Source organism: Manacus candei, unplaced genomic scaffold (assembly GCF_025592945.1).
Source record: "Manacus candei isolate 608988 ecotype Guabito, Panama unplaced genomic scaffold, ASM2559294v1 h1tg000048l, whole genome shotgun sequence".
Taxonomy (NCBI): Eukaryota; Metazoa; Chordata; class Aves; order Passeriformes; family Pipridae; genus Manacus; species Manacus candei.
The window spans coordinates 13,531,337-13,553,029 of record NW_026138096.1 but is presented as its reverse complement, the minus strand read 5'-3'; the positions used below and the strand labels follow the sequence as shown (position 1 = coordinate 13,553,029).

At 53.9% G+C, this 21,693-nt stretch overlaps 2 protein-coding genes and 2 long non-coding RNA genes across 7 annotated transcripts in view; all 4 read left to right on the top strand.

Annotated features, from left to right (window-relative positions):
* The window catches only part of LOC127475997 (uncharacterized), a 261,043-nt gene that overhangs the window by 75,399 nt on the left and 163,951 nt on the right, over nt 1-21,693 (top strand). The gene's annotated exons all lie outside the window — the stretch shown is intronic.
* The window catches only part of LOC127475988 (uncharacterized), a 242,551-nt gene that overhangs the window by 75,201 nt on the left and 145,657 nt on the right, over nt 1-21,693 (top strand). The gene's annotated exons all lie outside the window — the stretch shown is intronic.
* UBOX5 (U-box domain containing 5) lies at nt 1,191-20,906 on the top strand. Of its 3 annotated transcripts, none has more exons than XM_051798220.1 (5): nt 1,191-1,264; nt 9,275-9,371; nt 10,563-11,745; nt 14,544-14,702; nt 20,766-20,906. In XM_051798220.1, exons 2-5 carry the CDS (start codon nt 9,318-9,320, stop codon nt 20,801-20,803), a joined length of 1,434 nt encoding a protein of 477 aa, XP_051654180.1. In that variant the 5' UTR covers nt 1,191-1,264; nt 9,275-9,317; the 3' UTR covers nt 20,804-20,906. The 3 variants fall into 3 exon arrangements, with proteins under 3 accessions (XP_051654180.1, XP_051654178.1, XP_051654179.1); XM_051798218.1 differs by lacking the exon at nt 20,766-20,906 and adding an exon at nt 16,635-17,502; XM_051798219.1 differs by lacking the exon at nt 20,766-20,906 and adding an exon at nt 16,635-17,502 and having other exon boundaries at nt 1,219-1,297.
* Nucleotides 1,204-7,167, top strand: FASTKD5 (FAST kinase domains 5). 2 transcript variants are annotated; one of them, XM_051798185.1, is made up of 2 exons: nt 1,204-1,264; nt 4,488-7,167. In XM_051798185.1, exon 2 carries the CDS (start codon nt 4,527-4,529, stop codon nt 6,951-6,953), a length of 2,427 nt encoding a protein of 808 aa, XP_051654145.1. In that variant the 5' UTR covers nt 1,204-1,264; nt 4,488-4,526; the 3' UTR covers nt 6,954-7,167. The 2 variants fall into 2 exon arrangements, with proteins under 2 accessions (XP_051654145.1, XP_051654144.1); XM_051798184.1 differs by having other exon boundaries at nt 1,214-1,297.

Here is a 21,693-nt window from a genome sequence, read left to right as displayed (position 1 = left end):
TTGCCAGGGGATAGAAGGCTGATCAAAGGAAGAGGTGAGCAGGAAATACACCTGGTAGAGGGGTCAGGAAGGGATACAAGTGCTAAGGAAAGCTCAAGGCTCTATTTAATCACGGTTTGCAAATGCTGAAAGCCCAGAGTGGACAAGAGAGATTTCTGGGCACGGTGGAGCTGTGATTATTGGAAATAATAAAAAATATGCTTGGACACAGCACTGGCCATCAGGCTCTGCTTGAGCAGGGGGTCAGACTCGACCAGCTCGACTGGTCCATTGTCACCTTAATCCCCCTTCCACAGGTCCACTGTCACCTGGATCCCCCCAGTTTTGCTGGAAGGACTGCAATGACAGGCTCAGCCCACGCAGGAGCCCACCCCCACAGTGAGGAGAAGCCCCTCAGGCTGGTGGCTCTCTGGGGACATGGGAAGGACACTTCTGGGTGTGCAGGTACCCTGAGATACCTGCAGCAAAAAGCGTGATTTAATGACAGAATCATAGGCACGGAATGGTTTTGGTAAGAAGGGACCTTAAAGCCCATCCAGTGCCACCCCCTGTCACGGGCAGGGACACCTTCCACTAGCCCAGGTTGCTCCAAGCCCTGTCCAACCTGGCCTTGGACACTTCCAGGGGTCCAGAGGCAGCCACAGCTTCTCTGGGCAACCTGTGACAGGGCCCCACCATCTCACAAGGATGCATTTCTTCCTAAGATCTAATCCAAAACTGCCCTCTGACACTGGGAAGCCATTCCCCCTTGGCCTGTCCCTCCATGCCTTGTCCCCAGTCCCTCTCCAGCTCTCCTGGAGCCCCTTTAGGCCCTGCCAGGGGCTCTCAGCTCTCCCTGGAGCCTTCTCTTCTCCAGGGGAACCCCCCCAGCTCTCCCAGCCTGGCTCCAGAGCAGAGGGGTTCCAGCCCTGGCAGCAGCTCCGGGGCCTCCTCTGGACTCTCTCCAGCAGCTCCACGTCCTTCCTGGACAGTTTCAGGGATGGGGAAACCACAGTTTCTCCGGGAAAGCCAGTTGCGAGGGCAGTGAGGGTGCCGTGGCTCCCCTCGGTCCCTCACGGTCCCGGTTCCCCCTCACGGACCCCGGAACAGCCCTGGTGGCTCCCGAGGCGGCCACGTGACTTCTCCGCCCCTCGGCGACACGTGACTCGCGCGTCACGTGCGGTGCGGGGGAGAGGCCGGAAGTGGCGTCAGCGCCGCGCGACCGGAAGCGGCGGGAGGAGGAGGAGGAGGCGCAGGGGAAGGAGGAGGCGGCGGAGCGGCCCTGGTGAGTCCCGGCCGGGCCTGCGCTGCCCCCGCTGTACGTGTGTATTTGTGGTGTATATATCTGTAGGTGGCGTGGGGGGGGAGTGGTGGGGCTGCGCTTGTCGGCGCTGCCCCCGCTGGAGCCTTGGGAGAAGGGAATCGCATGGAGATGCTGCGAGGGCTGGAGCCCCTCTGCCCTGGAGCCAGGCTGGGAGAGCTGGGGGGGTTCCCCTGGATAAGAGAAGGCTCCAGGGAGAGCTGAGAGCCCCTGGCAGGGCCTAAAGGAGCTCCAGGAGAGCTGGAGAGGGACTGGGGACAAGGGATGGAACGACAGGCCAAGGGGGAATGGCTTCCCAGTGTCAGAGGGCAGGGATAGATGGAATATTGGGGAGAAATTGTTGGCTGTGAGGGTGGTGAGGCTCGGGAATGAATTTCCTAGAGAAGCTGTGGCTGCCCCTGGATCCCTGGAAGTGTCCAAGGCCATGTTGGATGGAGCTTGGAGCAACCTGGGCTAGTGGAAGGTGTCCCTTCCCCTGGCAGGAGGTGGGACTGGATGATCTTTGATACCCCTTCCATCCCAAACCAGTCTGGGATTCTGTGATCTTAAAAAAGAGGGAAAACCCACAAACAACCCAAAAAGTGACCGTTTTGTGCTCTGACACCATAAACTGATGGGGGGGGGGGGAATCCCTTTTGTGTCCTTCCTCCCTCCATCCCAGGCACAGGTTTTCAGTTGAGGTGTTACCCAGAAGTAGCTGTTTTACCCCCTGCATTCCGTAACCCCCTCATCCCTCACACATCCCCAGGAGATTCCATCTGCTCCTTGGCTGTGGGGGGAAGCCCAGGGTGGGTTCTGGGGGGTGGTTTCCAGTGCTGCCAAAAGTGTTCCAGAGGGACCAAAAGCCCTGGCAGCTTTTTGGGATGCTCCTCTATCCCCAGGATGGGTGAGATCCCTCCAGGAATGTTGTTTTCCAGATGTCCAGCAACACTCAGCTCTGAGTGTGACACTCACACAGAGGTGTTTCCGTTCTCAGGGTGCATTCCCAGCCCTGCAGGGCCCAGCTCCGAAACTCCACGGCTTTTTGGAAGTGAAAATCCTGGAGAGGCTTTCCCAGGGGTGGGGAGGAGTTTGGCTGTGCTGGGATGTGGAGTGGGAGGAGCAAGGAAGGCTCTGGTTGCTCAGGGTGAAGGGAGGCAAACTGAGGAGAGGTGTGGGTTGAGTTGGAAGAGAAATGGTGTGGAAACTGGGAATATCACAAGGATTTGGGGCTGGGGGTGGGTGAAATCATGGAATAATCACTTGGACCAGCCCTTGTTCTTCCAGGATGCTTGGAACTGCCTTGTCCCATCCCAACCTTGCTCCCCTGTGAGGGATCTTCCCTTTTTTTTGCTGGATTTGGAGCAAAGGAGGAGGGAAATACTGTTTTCTACCTTGTTTCCCAAATGTGTCACAGCCCCACACAGAATCCATGCAGGACATTCTTGGCAGCACTTTGGAGCCCTCTCTGGGGCTTTGATTCCCTGGCTTTGAAATGGGGCTGTTGCTGCTGGGAGGGGGGTGTTCCTGGGAACAGCAGCACTGGATTTCACTGGGAGCATCACCTTCCACAGCAGATGGAAGTGGCTGTGGATAAACAACCTGCCTCTAGTGGGAAAACAGATAAAGATGCCCAAAATCAGGCAGGGAGAGGAATTCTCTGGGAAAGCCTTGGCTGGAGAAATGTCCTCTTGTCCAAGATGATTTTTGGAGCCTGATCCAGCCCCTCCAGGAGTCCTCCAGGTGCTCTGTGAGGTGCTGGGTCCCACAGCTCAGGATATTCAGTGCTGGAAGGAGGAGGAGGTTGGAGGGGATGTGATGGGGTCTCCTTTTCCCTGTCTCCAGCATCCGTCACCTGTTCCCACTCCAGGCTGGACATGGCAGCCAGGAGAGCCAGAAATGATCATTTTTCCAGTCATTTCTTTGAGATGCAGCCCTTGGCTTGGGTTTTCCTGTCCAGCCCCTGCAGAGGCTTTTCCGTCCCCTGCTCCCCAGACAAGGCAGGAAGGGGCAGAGTCTCTCCTGCCTGGCACCATTTGGCTTCTCCTGCTGGGAGGGGACAGTCCTGGCCTCGGAGCTGCCTGTGGGGCAGAGCTTGATCTGCACCAGGGGCTGCTTCGAGGTACAAGTAAGGAATTTAGGGGCTGTTGAGCAGCTCACAAATATTTACTGATCGTCTTAAAATCACATTGGCCTGTCTCCTTGCATGGTTGTCTCCACAAATCCACATTTTTGTTTGCCCTCCAGAGCCTCCTGGTCTCCACCCCAGTTGTTTTTTTCAGCTCCCTGTCCCTGGAGCAGAGGGTGGGACACATCCTCACCTGCTTCCCTGGCACTGGCTGCCCAGAGGAGCTGTGGCTGCCCCATCCCTGGAAGTGTCCAAGGCCAGGTTGGAGCAACCTGGGCTAGTGGAAGGACTCTCCCACTCCTATACCCAACCCCACAGTGTTCACCCCCCACCTCTCCTACCCCCAAAGTTCCCATTTTGCTGCTGAAAACTGAGTTTGCCTGCACCGATCCCACATCTTTCCTCATCGGGACGCTGAGAAACGATCCCAAATCTGCAGCGTAAAGCTCCTTCCCTCTGGTTCTCAACTCACCATGCTACTTCTCCCATGCTTTCCTCCCACTTTGCTCTGGGGTTTCTTCTTTCCTCCCGTCTCCATCTGCAGGTTCTGGGCCAGTTTTCCCCCCAGTGCCCTGGTTGTGCAGAGATTTTGCTCCTCGTCCTGTCTCCAGGGGCAAAGAGCGGCGCAGCACCCTGGATCTTTGGACAACTCCTCAGGTGGTGGTTGGTGCTTCAGGCCAGGATGACCAAAGCACAGAATGCTCTGTTTGAACACATAAAGCCTCTCGAAGCTGCAGCTCTACTGCAAAAACACGTTTTCATTGTTTAGAGCGAAAGCAAAGCAGTTTGGGTCTCTTAAAAACGAAAAAACGATTTTTATTCTTAACTCTCACAGTCTGTGCCAGGTTGGTTTGTGTCTGCTGAGTGTCAGGTGACACCTGAGTGCCTTGTACTCCAACTTCTGGTCACCTGGGTGCTTGTCCTGACGTGCCTTTGCATGAGGTGATGATCCATAGGGAACCAGCTGCCCCATCCAAGGGGAACTCCGGTGTCTCCTCACTGTCTGTAGCGTAAAGGATAAATTAAAAGGTGCTGCCTGTGAGGTGGAGGCCACTCACTCTTCGTCTGCCCTTTTTTCAGTACCTGGAAGCAGTTCAGAGCCCAGTAAAGTTGTGATCCATGGCTACAGTGCTCATGTGCCGAAGAATTCCAAGGCTGAGCAGGGCGGCAGCGTTTTCGACCACAGCCAAGCGCGAGACCGAGCATGGGAGCAGCAAATGTGAGCAGGAAGAGAAGGATAACCCAGGACCAGCCAACACTGGGAGTGAATCCACAGCTACAATCCAGCTACTGAACCCCCTGGACTACAGAGTGTTGTACAATCCATCTGCCTATGCCAGAGGCAGAGCTGGCTCCCGGCAGCACCTGGATAGGGACAGTGGCCAGGCCCTCGGTGACACGCTCACCAGCCCTGGCGCTGCACAGGCTGCACAGGCATTCCCTGCTGCCTCTTCCCGAACTTTGCCACCCATCAGGAGAGCCCCATCCAAGTCCAGGTCCAACACACTCCTCCAGCAGACCATCCTGGCAGCGCTGTCCAAGGAGGAGGCAGAGAAGGAGAAGTGGGAGGTGCACGACTCCAAGGAGGACCCGCGCGTGTTTCAGAAGGGGAGGCCCGAGTACAGATCCCTGAGCTGTGACAGCTCTGAGCCAGCACAGCCCCTCCCTGCAGAGGAAGGTGACTCCATTTTGGACAGTGTGGCTGCGTGTGAGGGCAGCCCGGGATCCATCACGGATCATTTCCAGAGGCTGAGCCGTTTGCCGGCGGAGCGACGCGCGGGGCTGGCATCCGAGCCCAGGTTTGATGCCCTGTGTCACTGTGCTGTCCGAGCCATCAGGCTCTTCAGCACCCCAGATCTCATCCACGTTCTAAAGTCCTGTGTCCTCCTGGCCGTCCCACCCGCCCACCCTCTGCTGGACGCGTGCGAGGGCGAGTTCTGCCGGCGGGCGTGGGACATGGAGCTGGAGCAGCTGCTGCTGGTGGCGGATTGCTGGCGCTGCCTGGAGCGCAGCGTGCCCTCCTACCTCAGCATCCTCTTCAGCTTTGCCAACCTGCACTGGAAGGACCTCACCTTGCCCCAGTTTGTGCAGCTCGTTTACATCATCGGGGAGGGCCGGCGGTCGCCCGCGGACTTGGCGCAGAAGGTGGAGAGCACGATCCTGAAGTACCTGGACTCCTTCACCCTGGAGGAGCTGGGAGCCATCTGCCTGGGGCTCTTCAAGTCCGTCAGTGGCATCTCTGACCACGTCATGAGGAGGATTGCGGACAGGGTGTCCCTGCAGATGGAGGACATGAGCACCTACGCCCTGGTGAACGTGCTCAAGATGCTCCGCTACACCCGCATGGACCACCTGCCCCTCCTGAAGGAGCTCGGGAAGGTGATTCCCGAGCGGATTCCTACAGTGAACATCCAGGGCATCATGCACATCACTCTTACCTATTCATCCCTGCACTACTTTGACGAGGGTGTTTTGGCTGCTGTGGCCACGTCGTTGCCTTCCAAGGTGTCCTACTGCCGGAGCAAAGACGCTGCCAAGTTCCTGTGGTCGTTTGGGTGCCTGGACTATGAACCTCCCAACGAGGAGGAGTTCTACTCCAGCCTCATAAAGCAGATCCATAAAAAACTCCATGAATTTAAGAAGTTTCCAGAGCATCTCCTCACTGCTCTGCTTGGCCTGGCCTTTGTCAAACGCTTCCCAGAGGAGCTGATAGACTATGCCTTGAGGGAGGATTTTGTCCAGAAAACAAGGGGCAGCAAATATGAGCTCAACAAGGACCTGTTCACCCTTGGGAAGAGCGTTGAAATCGAGTGCCCCACCTACGGAGGCAACCGCCTCCCGCCTCAGCTTTGCCAGGAGTTCGCTGAGATGGCTTTGAGCTTTGCAGAGCAGGAGATCTACATCAGGCCCGAAATCGTGGAGGCCACGTCCCTCCTGGAGAGCATGCTGGGGGGCCCTGAGTACGTGAAGAACCACATGATCCTGCCACACACAAGGTCCAGCGACCTGGAGGTGCGTTTGGCCACGGACGGGCATCCCATCCCCTTCAACTTCAAGAGTCGTGTGGCAGCCAGGAAGCTCAGAGACATCGGAGTCAGTCTAACAGATGACTTGATGGCTCAGCTTATCAAGGGGAGAGCTCATGGCCGGTCTCCCGTGGAAGTGGAAGATGAAGGCAGGACTCGCAGGCAGGAGAGAGGGGATGAAGCAGGAATGCTGTGCTCAGATGGAGCTCTTACTGCAGGGGCCAAATCACCAGCTGAGCCTAAACCAGGGCGCTGTCCTGGAGCCCCTCCATCCCTCCCTCAGCCTGGGGAGGTGAGGCTGGCTCTGCAGGTGTCCAACAGGAACCACTACTGCTACAGCTCCAAGCGGCTCCTGGGGCTGCACTGCCTGAAGCGGCGGCAGCTCCGGCACCTGGGATACGTGGTGGTGGAGCTGCCCTTCTGGGAATGGTTCCCTCTGCTCCGGCACTCGCGCTCCGAGAAGCTCAGCTACCTCCACTACAAAGTGTTCGACCCGGCGCTGCTCAGCGGGGCTGGGTAGGGGGGTGTGGGGCTGGCTCAGAGCCTCCCCAGTGCCTGCCTGCTGCTGGTTACTGGTTAAACTGGTCTCTGAGTGGTGGGTCAGTCTGTGGCGAGTGCTCTGGGCCTTGCTGCGTGGCCAGTTCTGCTCTGCTCACACCCGTGTGTCCCGTGCTCTCCTTCTGTACCCAGATCCTCAAAGGCTCCCACAACAAATAAAACCTGCTAACAGTTCATTTTTCTCTGTGGTTACTCCTTTCTCTGCCCTGAATCAAAGTGGGTGGATTTGGTGGCTCTGTGAGAGCAGGAACAGTGATATTTGGGAGAGAATATTTAGTGATGAAGCTGAACTGGGTGCCAGGAACACACTCATTTCCTCACTGTTCCCATTGCCATCAAGCTCGGGCTGGAGGGCACAGCCTGGGTTTCTCCTTTAGCAGGACAGAATGTGGGTGCTGAGTGCTCAGAAGATTGGGGTGCTCAGACCCTGAGACATTAATTTCATCCTCCAAGGGCTTTAGTTTGGTGTCCACCATGCACATTCCTTATGGCAGCAGCTCCATAGTCGTATGTAGGACACCAGGAAGCACACTGTGATGAGCTCCAGACAGCCTGATTTGAAATTCCTTATCCAAGACCACAGAGGATTTTGCTGGCATGGAGAAGTAGAAATCACAGTCCTTCAGGTCTAGATTTCACTGCTTCAGTGAAGGATCTTTGTTCACCTTAGAGAAGGTTCACACTCAAGAGACAGGAAAAAAAATACAACCATGGGTGAAAGCAACTTGGTGACCAATTTTTGCCATGAAGTCTGTAGCATAACTTTTCAGTAGAAGGGAGAGCAGTGACTCAGACATGGAGAATAATCCCTTTCCTTACTGAGGTGTTGAACCTGGGAAAATAACCAGAGTTGTTTAAGTCTGTCAGGGTTCACAAACAGGTAGGAAAAAATCCTGTAAAATATACCTGAATTATCCATATGCCACAGGAGAAGTCTTCAGCCCAGGAAAGAGATGTGAGGAGAGAGAGAGAGAGAACAGAGGGAGAATCTTGAGTCTTCCCAAGGAAGGGAGCAAAGAGAGTTGAGTTGCCATTTTTCACAACACCAGCACTGAGGGCTGAGTGAATTTACCACTTGGTAAATTCAGTTTGGCTCAAAATGAACCAGAAGGGGCAGTTTTGAGGCAGAACTTGTAGTTAAACCCTCAGATTTCTCCTCTAAGATGTGGATGCCCAAAAGTCAAACCAGTTTAAAAGCCTGTTTGACCAGTTCCCCACTGGCAGCCTCTCAGACTCAGAAAGTAGTACTGGAGGAGAGTTGGTTTGTGCTTGTCCTGGTCCTGTGTTCCCTGGTGAGGAGCAGGAATTGCTCCTGATGGCTGCCAGACCAAATATTGGGATGGAAGGGCTGCTCACCTGCCCTGTTACACCTCTTTGGTGGGGTCACACTGCTTTGGTCAAGCACTGGCATTGTAACCTGGCTCAGATTCCATATTGTGTTGGGTTTTATACGTGGGATTTGTGCCTGGGATTCCACCTCTCTCCTCTCAGATGCAGCTCATTAACTCTGCCTTTCCCTGGCAGCACCGAGGTGCCCCCAGAAGGCTGATTTCATTTGGGCTGAACTAACAACTTTGGCTGAAAATCATTAAAGAGATGCTTGTTCCTGGAGGAGGCAGCGAGTTCCTGATCTGCAGGGCTGCCCAAGGCAGTGACATGTTAAAATTGGGGTTAATGTGAGGTTAAAGCTCTTACCTCACACATAATTTCATTCTTAAAAGGGATCAGATAGAGCCAACTCCAGCCACATTTTCTTTTCCAATGGAAAACAAGGTGTGTTCGCTCGAGTTTCTTTAATGAACATTGGCAGAAGAATCAGCTGCTGGTGTTCAGAACCCAGACATCTCCCTCAGAGCTATTCAATGCCCTTCTGCTCTTCTGGAGGTATTTAACACTGGTTATTAATATTTGTGGTTAATCTTGGCTCCCACCAGCTCCTGTGGCAGGCTCTTGTGCTGTGCTGGTGCTTTGTTGCATCTACAAAACCTCCTGCATCTCTGATAAATTTTCACATCCAATTGCTGGTCTGTCTATATTTTTTAGTTAAAATAGCCATTTTTTCTCTGATGTTTCTCCAGGGGTTCACCAATCAATATTAATGTGATTTTTTTTTTTCCAATCCCCTCTCTCCACCACAATCTTTGGGTTTATATTGGCTTAACCTCCTGGAATCAGATCTGAACTGCATTTTAGGAATTCCCAAGTTCATCCAGGCTCCTAAACATGTTTCACTGTTCATGGCTATTCACTGCCTTTATTTCTAATTTATTTTTTTTTTACAAGCTGAATCTGATGCTCAGAAAGTCACCCCTCTCCAGCTGCCAAGATGGTCATAAACGTCTGTCTCCCACAGTTCAAGCCAAGAATTCACTGCAACAAGGTAAAATAGTGATGTGGGGGTTTTTAGGGAACTGGAGGGGTGGAGGGATTAGATGGAAGTGACTGGTTGGGGCTGGGGAGGGTTCACTGTTCCTCTGGGATAATTAACATCACTGCTCTCATGTAGCACCCAATAACTGTTGGAGGGGAAAGCCCTAATTTTGCAGGATCTCATAATCAGATGGTGTTATGTGCTATCAGGTGTGTGTTCTTTGACCTGAGATCCCTTTTTCCCTGCAGTATTTCAGCTTTCCCTTTGTCCAGTGGAACACACAGCCCTTGACAGCATTTGCTGAAGTTACTTTCCAAGTACTTCTGTTTTCCCTCAGCACGTCAGAATCCCTTAAAAAAAACCTCAGTTTTAACTCAGAGCTATTTTTTAACTGTAAATCTCCACAGCACCTCTCCCCAAAATCCGAGACAGCCTTGGATTTGTAAACACTGTGCTGGTTTTGCAGCAGTAGAGGTGTGACCATCCCTGCAGGTGGTGTGTGGAGAGACCCAGCCAAGCCATGGAGGTTTGGTGTCATTGTCATGATCAAGCCCTTATCAAACAGGTGGAATAAATAGATATCCCTTGCTTTTATTTGTTTATTTAGCAAGTGCTGCAGTTGTCTTAGGCCCCAGAGCTTCCAGGAAAGGGAATGGGTGGAGCCAGCCTGCCCAGGAGCAAAGCAGAGGGTGGGATTGGATGTTCTGGGAGACTGGAGATCCAGCCTGATTTGGGTTGGTCCCAGAGGCTGGCTGACCTCCAGAGGCTTCTCTGGGATCCTGTGCTGATTCCAAGTGCATTTCCACACAGCAGGAGAAGCTGGCATAAGGAAAAAGAGGAGACTCTCATGTGAAAAGGAGACCGAAAGAGGAGATTCCCATCTCCTCACACACATCTCTGCTCCCAGCCACCATCTCCCACTTGCTTTATTTCACTGACCCAGCCAAAGTTAAATCAGCTCTGCCCATGGCTGAACAGGTGACAGAGGCTGCAGGAAGCGAGGATGGGATCATGTGGCTGGAGGAGGGTGGGAGTGGGTGGGAGCAGGGATCTGCTGCCTTGTCTCAGCTGCACATAAACCACGGTGTGGTGTTGCCTCTTGTTTGATGTCACCTTGAGAATCTACCTAAGTGCTTGTGAATTTAGTTTTCTTTTGATTTTCTTGCTCCAAACTAACCCCAGTTTTCTCCTGGGACACAGATCTCTGCTGATGGCTACGAAGTGGAGAACCTGATCTCCGAGGACCTGGCCAGGAGGAACCGCGGTTTCCGCAGCGAGTACTTCATCAAACCCCCGGTCCACGTCACCATCTCCTTTCCCTTCAACATCGAGATCTGCAGGATTAACATCGACATCTCCTCTGGGGGGTACCAAACCTTCTCTGGGCTCGAAGTTTACACCTCTACCTCAAGCCACAAAACCTCTTGGCAGAGCCCCGAGGGGCCCTTCTCAGGTCTGGCCGGGCAGCCTGTGTCGGACAAAGACACTTTCACGCTGGTGGGCAAAGCTGTCCTAAAGAATCAAAGCAAAGTGACTTTCGGCCACAGAGGCTTCAAGCCGAGGCCTCCCTTCCATCAGATGGAAAATGTTTTCTCCTACCCCGGCTCCGTGTCCCAGGACCTCTGGAACAAAGGCCCCGCCTCGCTCAGCAACGTGTCGCACCTGAAAATCTGCATCACGCACGTGGCGGGGGGGGGGTTGCCAAGCATCAAGAGGCTGGAGGTGTGGGCACAGCCTGCCAAGTCCTGCCCACAGGAGGTGATTGAGGGTGTCTTCCAGGTGGCCTCCCAGTTCCTGGCCCAGGACGCCGGCGGCCTCAAGCCGGAGCTGTGGACGCCGATGGAGAGCGACTGCGTCCCCTTCAGCGCCAGCGACAGCGAGCAGCACACCCTCCGCAAGCTGGTGGACGTCGTCCAGGACATCCCCGAGGAATTCCTGGACCCCATCACCCTGGAGATCATGACTTTCCCCATGCTCCTGCCCTCCGGGAAGGTGATCGACCAGACCACCTTGGAAAAGTGCAACCGGAGCGAGGCGTCCTGGGGGAGGGTCCCCAGCGACCCCTTCACCGGGGTGGCCTTCAGCCAGCACTCGCAGCCCCTACCTCACCCCACCCTCAAGGCCAGGATAGACCACTTCCTGCTGCAGCACAGCATCCCTGGCACCAACCTGCTGGGGAGGGCTCATTCCTCGGAGACCCTCGTGCCCTCTTCCGTAACCATGTCTTCTCTGAAAAGGAAAATGGACTGCCTGGACCAGGGCTCCCTGCAGCCGCCCTATTTTTCTGCTACAAACTTACTTGTCTCCTCTACCTCAGAGAACAGTGCTAAAAAACTGAGAACTGACAGTGACTCCCACCTGACCCAGATGGACTGTTCCACAGGTATCGTGGCTCCCTCGAGGTCACCTCTGTTTCTTCAGTGTTGTGACAGCCTGAGGTTGGGTTTTCAAATCAGGAGATTTGCTCCAGCATGGATTCCCATCCCACCTCTAGGAAGCTTCCAGCCTGTTGATGGGTCATTTCATTCACCTCTCATGTTACCTGTCCAGTCTGTTTCACAGCCCCCTTGTTTGCTCAGGTCACCACCTTTTCCTTTTAGTTTGGATTTCCTTTCTCCTCCTCCCCGTCCATGTGGAGGCAGCATTTTCCTCACTGTGCTGGTTGGAAGTTTCCTTATCCAGGGTGATTTATTATGTCCTGCAAAAACAGGAAGAGAAGTGTCTGGGGGTGATGGCACAGGGAGTCCTGGCTGTGCTGATCTTATCCTGAGGAGGGAGCTGGGGAGGAAAGCAGGAGTGGGATGCACTTGGAACCAACCACAGCAAGGGAATTGCAGGCAGTGCTGCCTCCAGAGCAGGGAGGAGGGACAGCCCAGGCTGGGAGAGACTTGCACAGGGCTTGCAGGTGGTTAAAGCAGAAAACCGGGTAGGGACTAAATTAGACAAGGGGTGTCCCTTGTGGCTACAGCAGAAGGAAGGGGGGGACTGGTTTCCTTTTATCCATGCTTTTCTCAGTGATTTGGTAGCAGCACTGCTGGGAATACAAAACATTCTCCAGTCTGGAGAAAAGGAGGCTCAGGGGGGACCTTGTTGCTCTCAGTAACTCCCTGACAGGAGGGTGGAGCCTGGGGAGGGGTTGGTCTCCCAGATAACAACCTCAAGTTGCACCAGGGGAGGTTTAGGTTGGATATTTGGGAAAATTTCTTCATGGAAAGGGTTGTCCAGCCCTGGCACAGCTGCCCAGGGCAGTGGTGGAGTCCCCATCCCTGGAGGGATTCAAAAACCATGTGGACGTGGCACTTTGGGACATGGATTAGTGGTGGCCTTGATAGCTCTGGGGGGATGGTTGGACTCAGTGATCTCAGAGGGCTTTTCCAAGCTTAGCAATTCCATGATTCTGTGATCCATTTTGCCTTGTCACAGGAATTCCTGTGTTGGAGTTGCTGTGCAGCTGTTACATGGCTCTAACTGCTGCACACAGCAAAGCTTAATCTTCTCTGGTGTCATTAAACTGAGTTCCTGCTTGGGGTAATGATCCTGCTGGAGGAGGAAGGGGAACTTAAGCTGGGAAGTGGGAAAAGAGATGGCTTTAGCAGCTCACATTTAGGTGAGGTTGAAGGGAGCAGCTGTTCCTGTGAGGCTCTGGGCTGAGCAGGATGTGTAAATACAAGTATGTGGGTGTCTTGTGGTCACACATTGTGTGATCTCCGGGCAGGTAAGTCCAGTCCTCTTGTATTCTCTAACCTAGTGGTCTAAAACATCTCAAAAGGTGGCCCAGAGCTTCTGGCTGCTGGGTCCTTCCACTGCCTTCACCTTTCTCCCAAATTGCCAAAAAAAAGTGTTTTGAGGGAAAAGCTCAGGCAGTGGTTTGATTTTAAACAAATTCCTTGGTTGAAAATACTTGTTGTTTGGTGGTCCTGGAAAGGGCAGGGAGGAGTCAGACTGTACATTTCTGCTCTGATCCCTCAGTCTGGAGCTGATTCCCTGGTTTAGGAGGAATCATGAGTTATGTTGATTGCAGGGGTGTGTAACAGCTCCTGTTGGGATGTACCCAAGCCCCACAGGAGCAGGGCCTGCCCTGGGGGTCCTGGAGCTCCTGGGGGAGCTGTGACAGCACATAAATAAAAGCACAGCCCAGGGAGCTGTGCTTCAATGTGTCATCAGCCTTGATTGCTGGGGCAAATGTGCAGCACTAATTCCGAGGTGTTCCTCTGGGAGGTGATGGATTTAACAGAATTAGTGATGCAGGCAACATTCTCCCAATGCTGAGCCTTAATTAACTGTGCTGTCAGAATTGCACAGGACGAGGCACTGCAGGGAGGGTCCAGCCCTGGGCCTTGGGATCACAGCTGGGACAGAGGGGAAAAAACAAGCCCCACAGACTTTATCAGTGGTTTAAACGTTCTCTGTGAGCTGCACGGAGCAAGGCTGGGAGCACTGGGCTGGGATCCTCAGGGAGAGGGCTGAGGGAGGGCCTGGGGCTCTGGGGAGAAACAAGTGTCTGGGTTATTTGGGGTTTTGCCCTTTTTTAGACCTGCAGATGCCTACAACTCCTGACAGGAGGGTGGAGCCAGGTGGGAGTTTGGTTCTTCCCTCAGGTAATAAGTGACAGGACAAGAGGAAACGGCCTCACGTTGTGCCAGGGGAGATTTAGGTTTGATATTGGGGAAAATTTCTTCACTGAAAGGGCTGTCCAGCCCTGGCACAGCTGCCCAGGGCAGTAGTGGAGTCCCCATGCCTGGAGGGATTTAAAAGCCATGTGGATGTGGCACTTGACAATATGGTTTAGTGGTGGGCTTGGCAGAGCTGGAGGAACATTTAGACATAATGGGTTTGGAGGGCTTCTCCAACCCAAAGGATTCTCTGATTCTGCATAAGTTGGCACTGGGACACCACAGGAATGTCTGGTTGTAATCCATAGGGTTTTTCACCTTTAGGACCCAAAGGAGATGAGACAGTCCATCCTTATCCAGGCACCTGGGTGGAAAAAAGACACTTCTCAAGAAAACAAGTGGCAGGGCTTCTAAAAACCCGAGTGTTGTCCCAAAGGTTCAGAGCCAAAGCAGCATTTCCATGGCACCTTTTTTTTTCCCAACTCCCACTACTTGATCTCTTTGCAGAGCACGTCTTTGGTCCTTGTGCTGCTCTTTGCAGAGCTGGTCTTTGTGCTCCTCTTTGCAGATCTGGTGTCCCACGAGCAGAAGCTGTCGGAGAGCTTGGACACTGCCCTGACCTCGGCCCTCAGCTCCATGCCCTCTTTCACAGCCAAACTGATGAAGAGCCAGCAGCAGCCAAGTGAGGGAGGCTGCAGCAGCTCCTGGAGCGTGGGCACAGTCCTTGGTAAGCAGCAGGTGCCTCTGGATCACCTCTGGGAGGTGTGCTTCTTCAGACCCCAAAATATTACCTATTCAGTACAGAAATATTACATTGTCTCCCAGCAGGCTTTACTTCACAATCCTTAACTATATCTCAGCAGTGCAGTGGTTTATTCTCCCACCTTGCTGACCCCTAGAAGGTGTATGTTGTTGTCCATGCCCAGAGTCAGAGCAGGCTGGGATATGACTCCTATGATTTTCCCATGTTCTTGGCTGTCCCATGTCTGTGCTGCCCAGGGGTGATCCAGGATGTGTTGTGCTGGGACACAGTGCTCAGCCCAGCCTGCTCCAGGTTAGTACAGGCTGTTCCCAGAGCTCTGCAGTTTGGGCTGAGTGGTTTAAATGTTGCCTGAGAGCTGCATGGAGCAAGCTGGGAGCTGTCACGTGGATGGGGAATGAGTCTGGTTGGAGATGCCACTGGAGAGGTGTAAATCCAGCAAATGGTGTGGCCTTTCACTGCTTAAAGAGGGCTTGTGAAAAAGGGGAACAGCAGCTTTTTACACAGTCAGATAGTGATAGGACAAAGGAGGAATGTTTTTAAACTAAAAGGGTAGGTTTAGATTGGATATAAGGAAGGAATTCTTGGTTGTGAGGGTGGTGAGGTTGCCCAGAGAAGCTGTGCCTGCCCCTCTATCCCTGGAACTGTCCAAGACCAGGTTGGACAGGGCTTGGAACAACCTGAGCTAGTGGAAGGTGTCCCTGCCCAGGGCAGGGGGTGGAACTGGATGATCTTTGAGGTCCCTTCCAACCCAAACCATTCCATGATTCTTCGAAATCCCTGACCCTTAATAGGACCAGGCTTCCTGACCCTTAACAGGACCAGGTCCCAGCAGCGACGTCACAGGCCAACCAGCCACGTGTGTGCCCAGAATCCCATCAGGATTGAGTATATGAAAGCCAGGCTGCCCAGGCCTCGCTGTCTTCTTCCCACTTGCTGCCTGGACACGCTCATCCAGCTGTGTGTGCATTCCCCAAATTACCTCTTAGGGACTCAGGGAAACACTGAACCTTCAGATGTCCCTCCCCAGTCCAGTGCTGGCTTCCCTTCCCCTCTGTGAGGCTCTGCCAAGAAGGAGGTTCAGAAGGACCAGCCGACCCCATGGAAGGACCAGGGCTGTCTGTCTGTCTGTCTGTCTCTCTCCCTCTCCCCCTCCCTCCCCCAACAGGTTTTGCTGTTCCACAGTGACATTCAGTCATTAAGCATTTTCGTGTCCCCCCTAAGATTGCTGCTGTTTAAGAGCTGACTGAGTAGACCTGGATGGGTCGTGTGTGACAGGAATGCAAAGTGATACCTAAAGCATTCCAACTGGGAATCACTGCTTTTAATCCACATCGGAAAAGCAGGAGGGAGGATGAGTTAAGTCTCAGTAAAAGTGAAAAGCCCTTTCTTACAGTCATCTGTCCTCAATTAAAAGCCTGATGGTGCAAGTGCTGACGTGATCCAGCCTTCCCTGAGCACAGCCTGCCCTGGAAGCTGGACCATTCCCTTTCCTTAGGGCAGTGGCAGAGGAAAGAGGCACAGTCCTGAACCATGAGTGCCCCATGTCTGCAGGAATTGGGGCCCTTGGCTCTTGGGCAGGATTGGGTACAGAGGAGTGGCCCAGCCTGGACTTATCACCCCCCAACAGATCACTGCTCCTGTCCCCTTTTCTTTATAGACTTTAGCTGCACCAGGGGAGGTTTAAGTTGGACATTAGGAAGGGTGATTAGATGTTGGAACAGGCTGCCTGGAGAGGTAGTGGAGTCCCCATCCCTGGAGGTGTTTCAGGGAAGCCTGGAGGTGGCACTCAGTGCTCTGGGCTGGGTGGCAAGGCAGGGATCAGTCACAGGGTGGACTCGATGATCCCAGAGGTCTCTTCCAACCCGAATCACAATCCTGTGATCCTGTGATTTGCAGAGCACGGCAGGAGCAGCCAGACCCAGGGATGCTCTTCCTGCGGCAAAACCTTCTCCTCCTACTTCAAACCGGAGCCCATTTACCAGCTGCCCTGCGGGCACCTCGTGTGCCGGCCCTGCCTGGCCGAGCGGCAGAAGGCGCCGTCCCCCATCCAGTGCGGGAGCTGCAAGAGGTCGGCAGCCACCCAGGACGTCAGGAGGGTTCACTTCTGACCCCCGGGCTGCCGGGAGGACGAGGACGAGAAGCTGGTGCCGTTCCCCGTGGATCCGCCGGAGCATCAGCGGCCCGCAGGAGGAGCCGGAGAGCGGAGAGGACTCGGTGTTGTGCTTGCGGAGTAGCGGGGCGGGGGGTGGGGGGTTAGAGCACCGCGCCGAAGGATAACAAAAGCCATAGCTTCTTTATCAAGGAACGTGTATTTATACCGGACTGATCTCCACCCGCCCTCCCACCACCTCCCCGTGGCTCAGTGGTTTAGCTTTAGGTGCCTTTCGGACCGCGAGTGCAGCTTCCCCGGGAGCTCAGACCACACCTCTGACGAGCAGCCCCCTTCGGTTGTGGAGCAGGAAAAGTCCTTGTGAGTGACAACACACAGAAGCTCCTTGACTTCCCCCCCTCCTCCCTCCCCACCTCACTTTCTCCTCCCAGAGCACATCCTTCATCCTGGAATCCTCCTCCATCCCAGAATCCAGCGGTAAGAGGCCCTGGTTAAGGTATGAGGAGCTGGCAGTGATCTCACCCCTGCTCACACCAACTCTTGTAGAAAAGCCATCCCATCCCACCCGACGTCCCTCTCGGTTTATGTCGTGTGACCAGACCAGCTCCAGGCTGGCTGATAGACATTTAAGCCTTAATAAAATGTTTAAAGTCAGGTTTCTCTTTCTGGCTCCTAATTGGTCTCATTGTGAGGCTTAATGATGTCGTGGAGGGAATCTCTGTGCAGTGAAATCTCTGTGCGGAGCAGGAACAAATGGGCTGGAAAAAGCTCAATCAACACACAGACCTAGGGGGTTGAGAGAGGTTGTGGCAGCAGCCTCATGGATCACAGGGTTGAGACTCAGACACCTGCACCCCTGGGGGTCTGGGCTTCAAAGAGCTGCTCAGAGAAAAGGCAGAAGGAAAATGGCTGGGATATGTTCCATCCTGGATGTGCCGGGGGGTCTGGTGACAGCAGGGTGTTTGTCACCTTCATAACCCTCTGTTGTTGGCACTTAATTGGTAATTCCTATATCCTGGTTGATGTTCTGGGCCATAAAGAGCCTCCAGCTGACTCAACTCACTTTTGTCACACCTTTAGTCGCTCTCAAAAAGCACCTTAGCAACTTGTGGTGTTCCTGACACAGGAAGGAGCTGCTCTTCCACTGGAACACGGCGTTGTCCTGGCACCACACGGATCCTGCTCCCTGTCTGCGTCAGCAGGAGTTTATGGCCTGTCTCCACTAGGAGCAAAAATAGAAAATCCCGCATCCTTAAATAAGAAACTCTTAGAGAACAGGCAAAAACTTCCAAAAAATCCCACAATTCAGAGGCAACAAAATCGACTTGATGCAGTGGTGTTGTCGTGTTTGCAGTGAGCCATTCAGGGGTGATTCAGCTCTCACACCTCCCCCTCCACATGGATCTCCAGGGAAGGGAGGAGGGTGGCTGCTGCAGGAGCTCACAATCCACACAGCTGTCACCTTCTCCAGCGCTAACAAAGCCTCTGGATGCTTCCAACAAACCCCAAAGCCACTGGCTCAGACAAGTATCTCCACTGGCCAAAAGTTCCTTGTGATATCCTGCTGGGCAGTGATCCAGGCAGGAGCCATCTCCTGAGTTATCTCCAGGTTCCCTTAGTTCTGGAGGAGAGGGAGGGAGGGACAGGGAGCGAGCAAGGAGCAGAGGTTGGAAGGGACAGTGGTGTTGGGACATCAGGTCCCTCCCCTGCTCAGAGAAGGGCTCATTTCCACCTCATATCAGGTTTCTCAGAGCCTTCATCCCCCAATTTCTCCTTCTCTTAACCCTATAGGACCCTTTGCAGCACGTTTAACCTGCTGTGTCCCTTCTTGCTGAGGATCCAGGGGTGAGTTTCCCTCTGTGCCCACATCTTGGAGCTCACTGAAGGACCCGGTGTCCCAGCTGGGTGTGAGGCCCCCTGACCCGGGGCACTGAAACCCCTGTGGGCAGCAGGGACCTTCTGCACCCCGAGGCGATGGGCTGGGTGGTGGGTGACACAGAGCCAGGAATTCCCATGGGTTCCTCTTCCAGGACCCACAGCAATCCCTCTTCAGCTCCCACACAGACACCACCAGCAAATTTATTCCCGGCACCAAGCCTGTCTTCTCCCCAGGAGGAGGGGAATGGCCTTGGATTGAGGCTTGAGCCATTTCCTCTAATGCTCTCTGAGCATTTTTCGGATAAATTCATCCCTTGTTGGTCTCATGTGACCTTCTCATGTGACATCCATATCCCAGTGGGATGGATTTGGAGGGAAAGGGCAGCAAGGCAGCGCCCCAACCAAGCTTGACTTCCTTTAAAGGAGCATCAAAGCTGTTTTCCCACTGTCCTGGGAGCAAAGGAGCATCTTTATCCTTGAACATGAAAAAGGCAGGAGGTGCAGGACGCCCCTCTCCACCAGTCCCCAGCCAAACCCCCCTGAGCCATGGGGTGACAGTGACATGTTCGTGACAGATCCATTTGAGGATCATTAGTCCTCCCAGGCAGGAGAAGGGAGCTCTCCCTTGCAAGCCTCACCTGCTCCATATTCCCAGTGCATCAGTGATGTGTTCAGGAAGTTTCTCCTTCCCTGCTGCATCCATGGCAAAGGCAGGAAAATGCACAAACCGGCATCCCTTTTCCCAACACTCCCTAATTTATCCTGATTAAATGTTGTCACTCCAGTTTATCCTGGTTAAACTTTGGCACTTGGAGCTCTATGTGCTGCAGCCAAGCACTGTGACCTCCATCCCTTCTCCAGCCTCTGGAGGGGCTCACACAGACTTTGTTGGAGTCATCAGAGCTAAGGAACCTCTCACTGTTAATGGTGGATGGGGGAGACTTAGACTGGATATTCAGGAAAATTCCTTCGTGGAAAGGGTGGTCAGGTATTAGAACAGGATGCCCAGTGTTGTTGCTATTTTTTTTATATTTTGAGGAAAAGAGGAAATTGCCTCAAGTTGTGCCAGGGGAGGTTTAGGTTGGATATTGGGGAAAATTTCTTCATGGAAAGGGTTGTCCAGCCCTGGCACAGCTGCCCAGGGCAGTGTTGGAGTCCCCATCCCTGGAGGGATTCAAAAGCTGTGTGGATGTGGCACTTGGGGGACATGGGTTAGTGGTGGCCTTGGCAGTGCTGGGGGAACAGTTAGACTGGATGATCTTAGTGAGCTTTTCCAACCTTACTGATTCCATAAACTCCATGGCTGAGCCCCTCCAGCAACCCCAGCCCCTCTGCTGGTCTCTACAAGAGCTGGGGCCGTGTTTTGGCTGAGCAGGGGAGTAGATTTGAGGGTGCTGCTCTCTCTCCACCCTGTGTCAGAGCCTTTGGGGCTTCCCTTACTCCCAAGGGGCTCTGGGAAAAGGATGGCAGCCACTAACTGTGCCAACGAATGCCACGGCACACGTCGTTAGGAGATCAGCGCTAACGAAGGGGGATCCTCTGGGGCCCTGGGAAGAGCCTGGGGAAGAGCAGGGATGTGGCAGAGCAAATCCAGTTCTGGAGAAACAGGGAAGGGACCCTGGGGCTGCCTTGGGGCCTGGGGGATTTGGAGTACAACTTTGAGTAGCCCCAAAGTGTTGACTGGGAGCAGGATGTGGGATGGGGGTACAGCATCATCCCAGGTACCAGGGAACATCAGAGCCCAGCAAGGATATTCCCAGCTGGCTCTGCCCAGCCCTGTGAAACCCATGACCCTGAGATCACTTATCCCATGACTCACCTCATGTGACCCCAATATTTCCTCCCCCAAACCCCCATTTTCATGTTTTCCACCCATTTTTTCCTCCCCGTTCCCTCCTCGCCCTCCCCTTGATTCCCGTAAGTGATTCCGTGTGGCGGCTGCGGAGCCTCTGCAACTTGGAAAAACATTTTATTAACCTTCCTTGACTTTAAAGAGCATAATTACATTTTAATCTCATATTCCTGCGTTATCATTCCAGACACAGAGTCATTTGGATGCAGATCATTCCCGGCTTAATGTAATTTTACGATACAGTAATGAAGAGACGGAGCAGGAGCGCGGAACACCCAATTTAGAGCTGACATTTGGGGTTCTTTTAAAGAAAAGTTTTCCCAGCCGAGGGCTTTTGCGTCCTCCTCGGCCCTGCAACGTAAGTGGGTTTGGGCTCCCGCTGTGAAGGGATGGATTTGGATGGGGAAGCATGGCTGGTGTTATAATAACGTGGGTCATTAAATCCCCCACAGCCGCGCCACGTGGGTGGTTCGGCGTCACGGGGCAAATTTGGGAACTCGCCGCTCCCTTGGTCCCGGGGAGAACTGAGTCAGGGGCTGCATCGCCTTCGTGCCCCTGGAGGGGGGGAGATCACCCTCATGTTACCCAGCAAAAAGCCCCAAAAACCAGGACTGCCAGCCCCCGGGGTTGATCCATGCTCCAGAATCACAGGAGCCGGGAGCAGGCTGGGCCCCCCAGAACTGCCAAATAAAAGGCTTCCCCCTGTGTGCCTCAGTTTCCCCTAGGGGGCAAAGCGATGCTCTGGGCTCCAGTCCCCTCCAGGACCCCTTCCTGGTTCCTATGGAGCTTTTTAAAGTGTTCTGATTTTCCAGGTGACAGCAGAGTCACAGTTTCCTTTGGGATGCTGGACAGAGCAGCCCCCTCCCCACCCGGAGTACACCAGTCCTCCTTGCTCCAATCAGGGCTGAGCTGCTCCAGGGTGTTGATCCAGCAGAAAAGGAATGTTAACGAGGGGAAGAAAATGAGGGGCACTAATGAAAGGGGGGAAAAATGCACATTCAGCCACCCCAAGTGACATCCAGGCTGATTTTGATGGTTCTCTGCCTCAGTTCCCCACCTTTGAGCTCAGGGAACAAAACCACCCCAGAGGCTGGGCCACAGCTGGCAGCACCCCC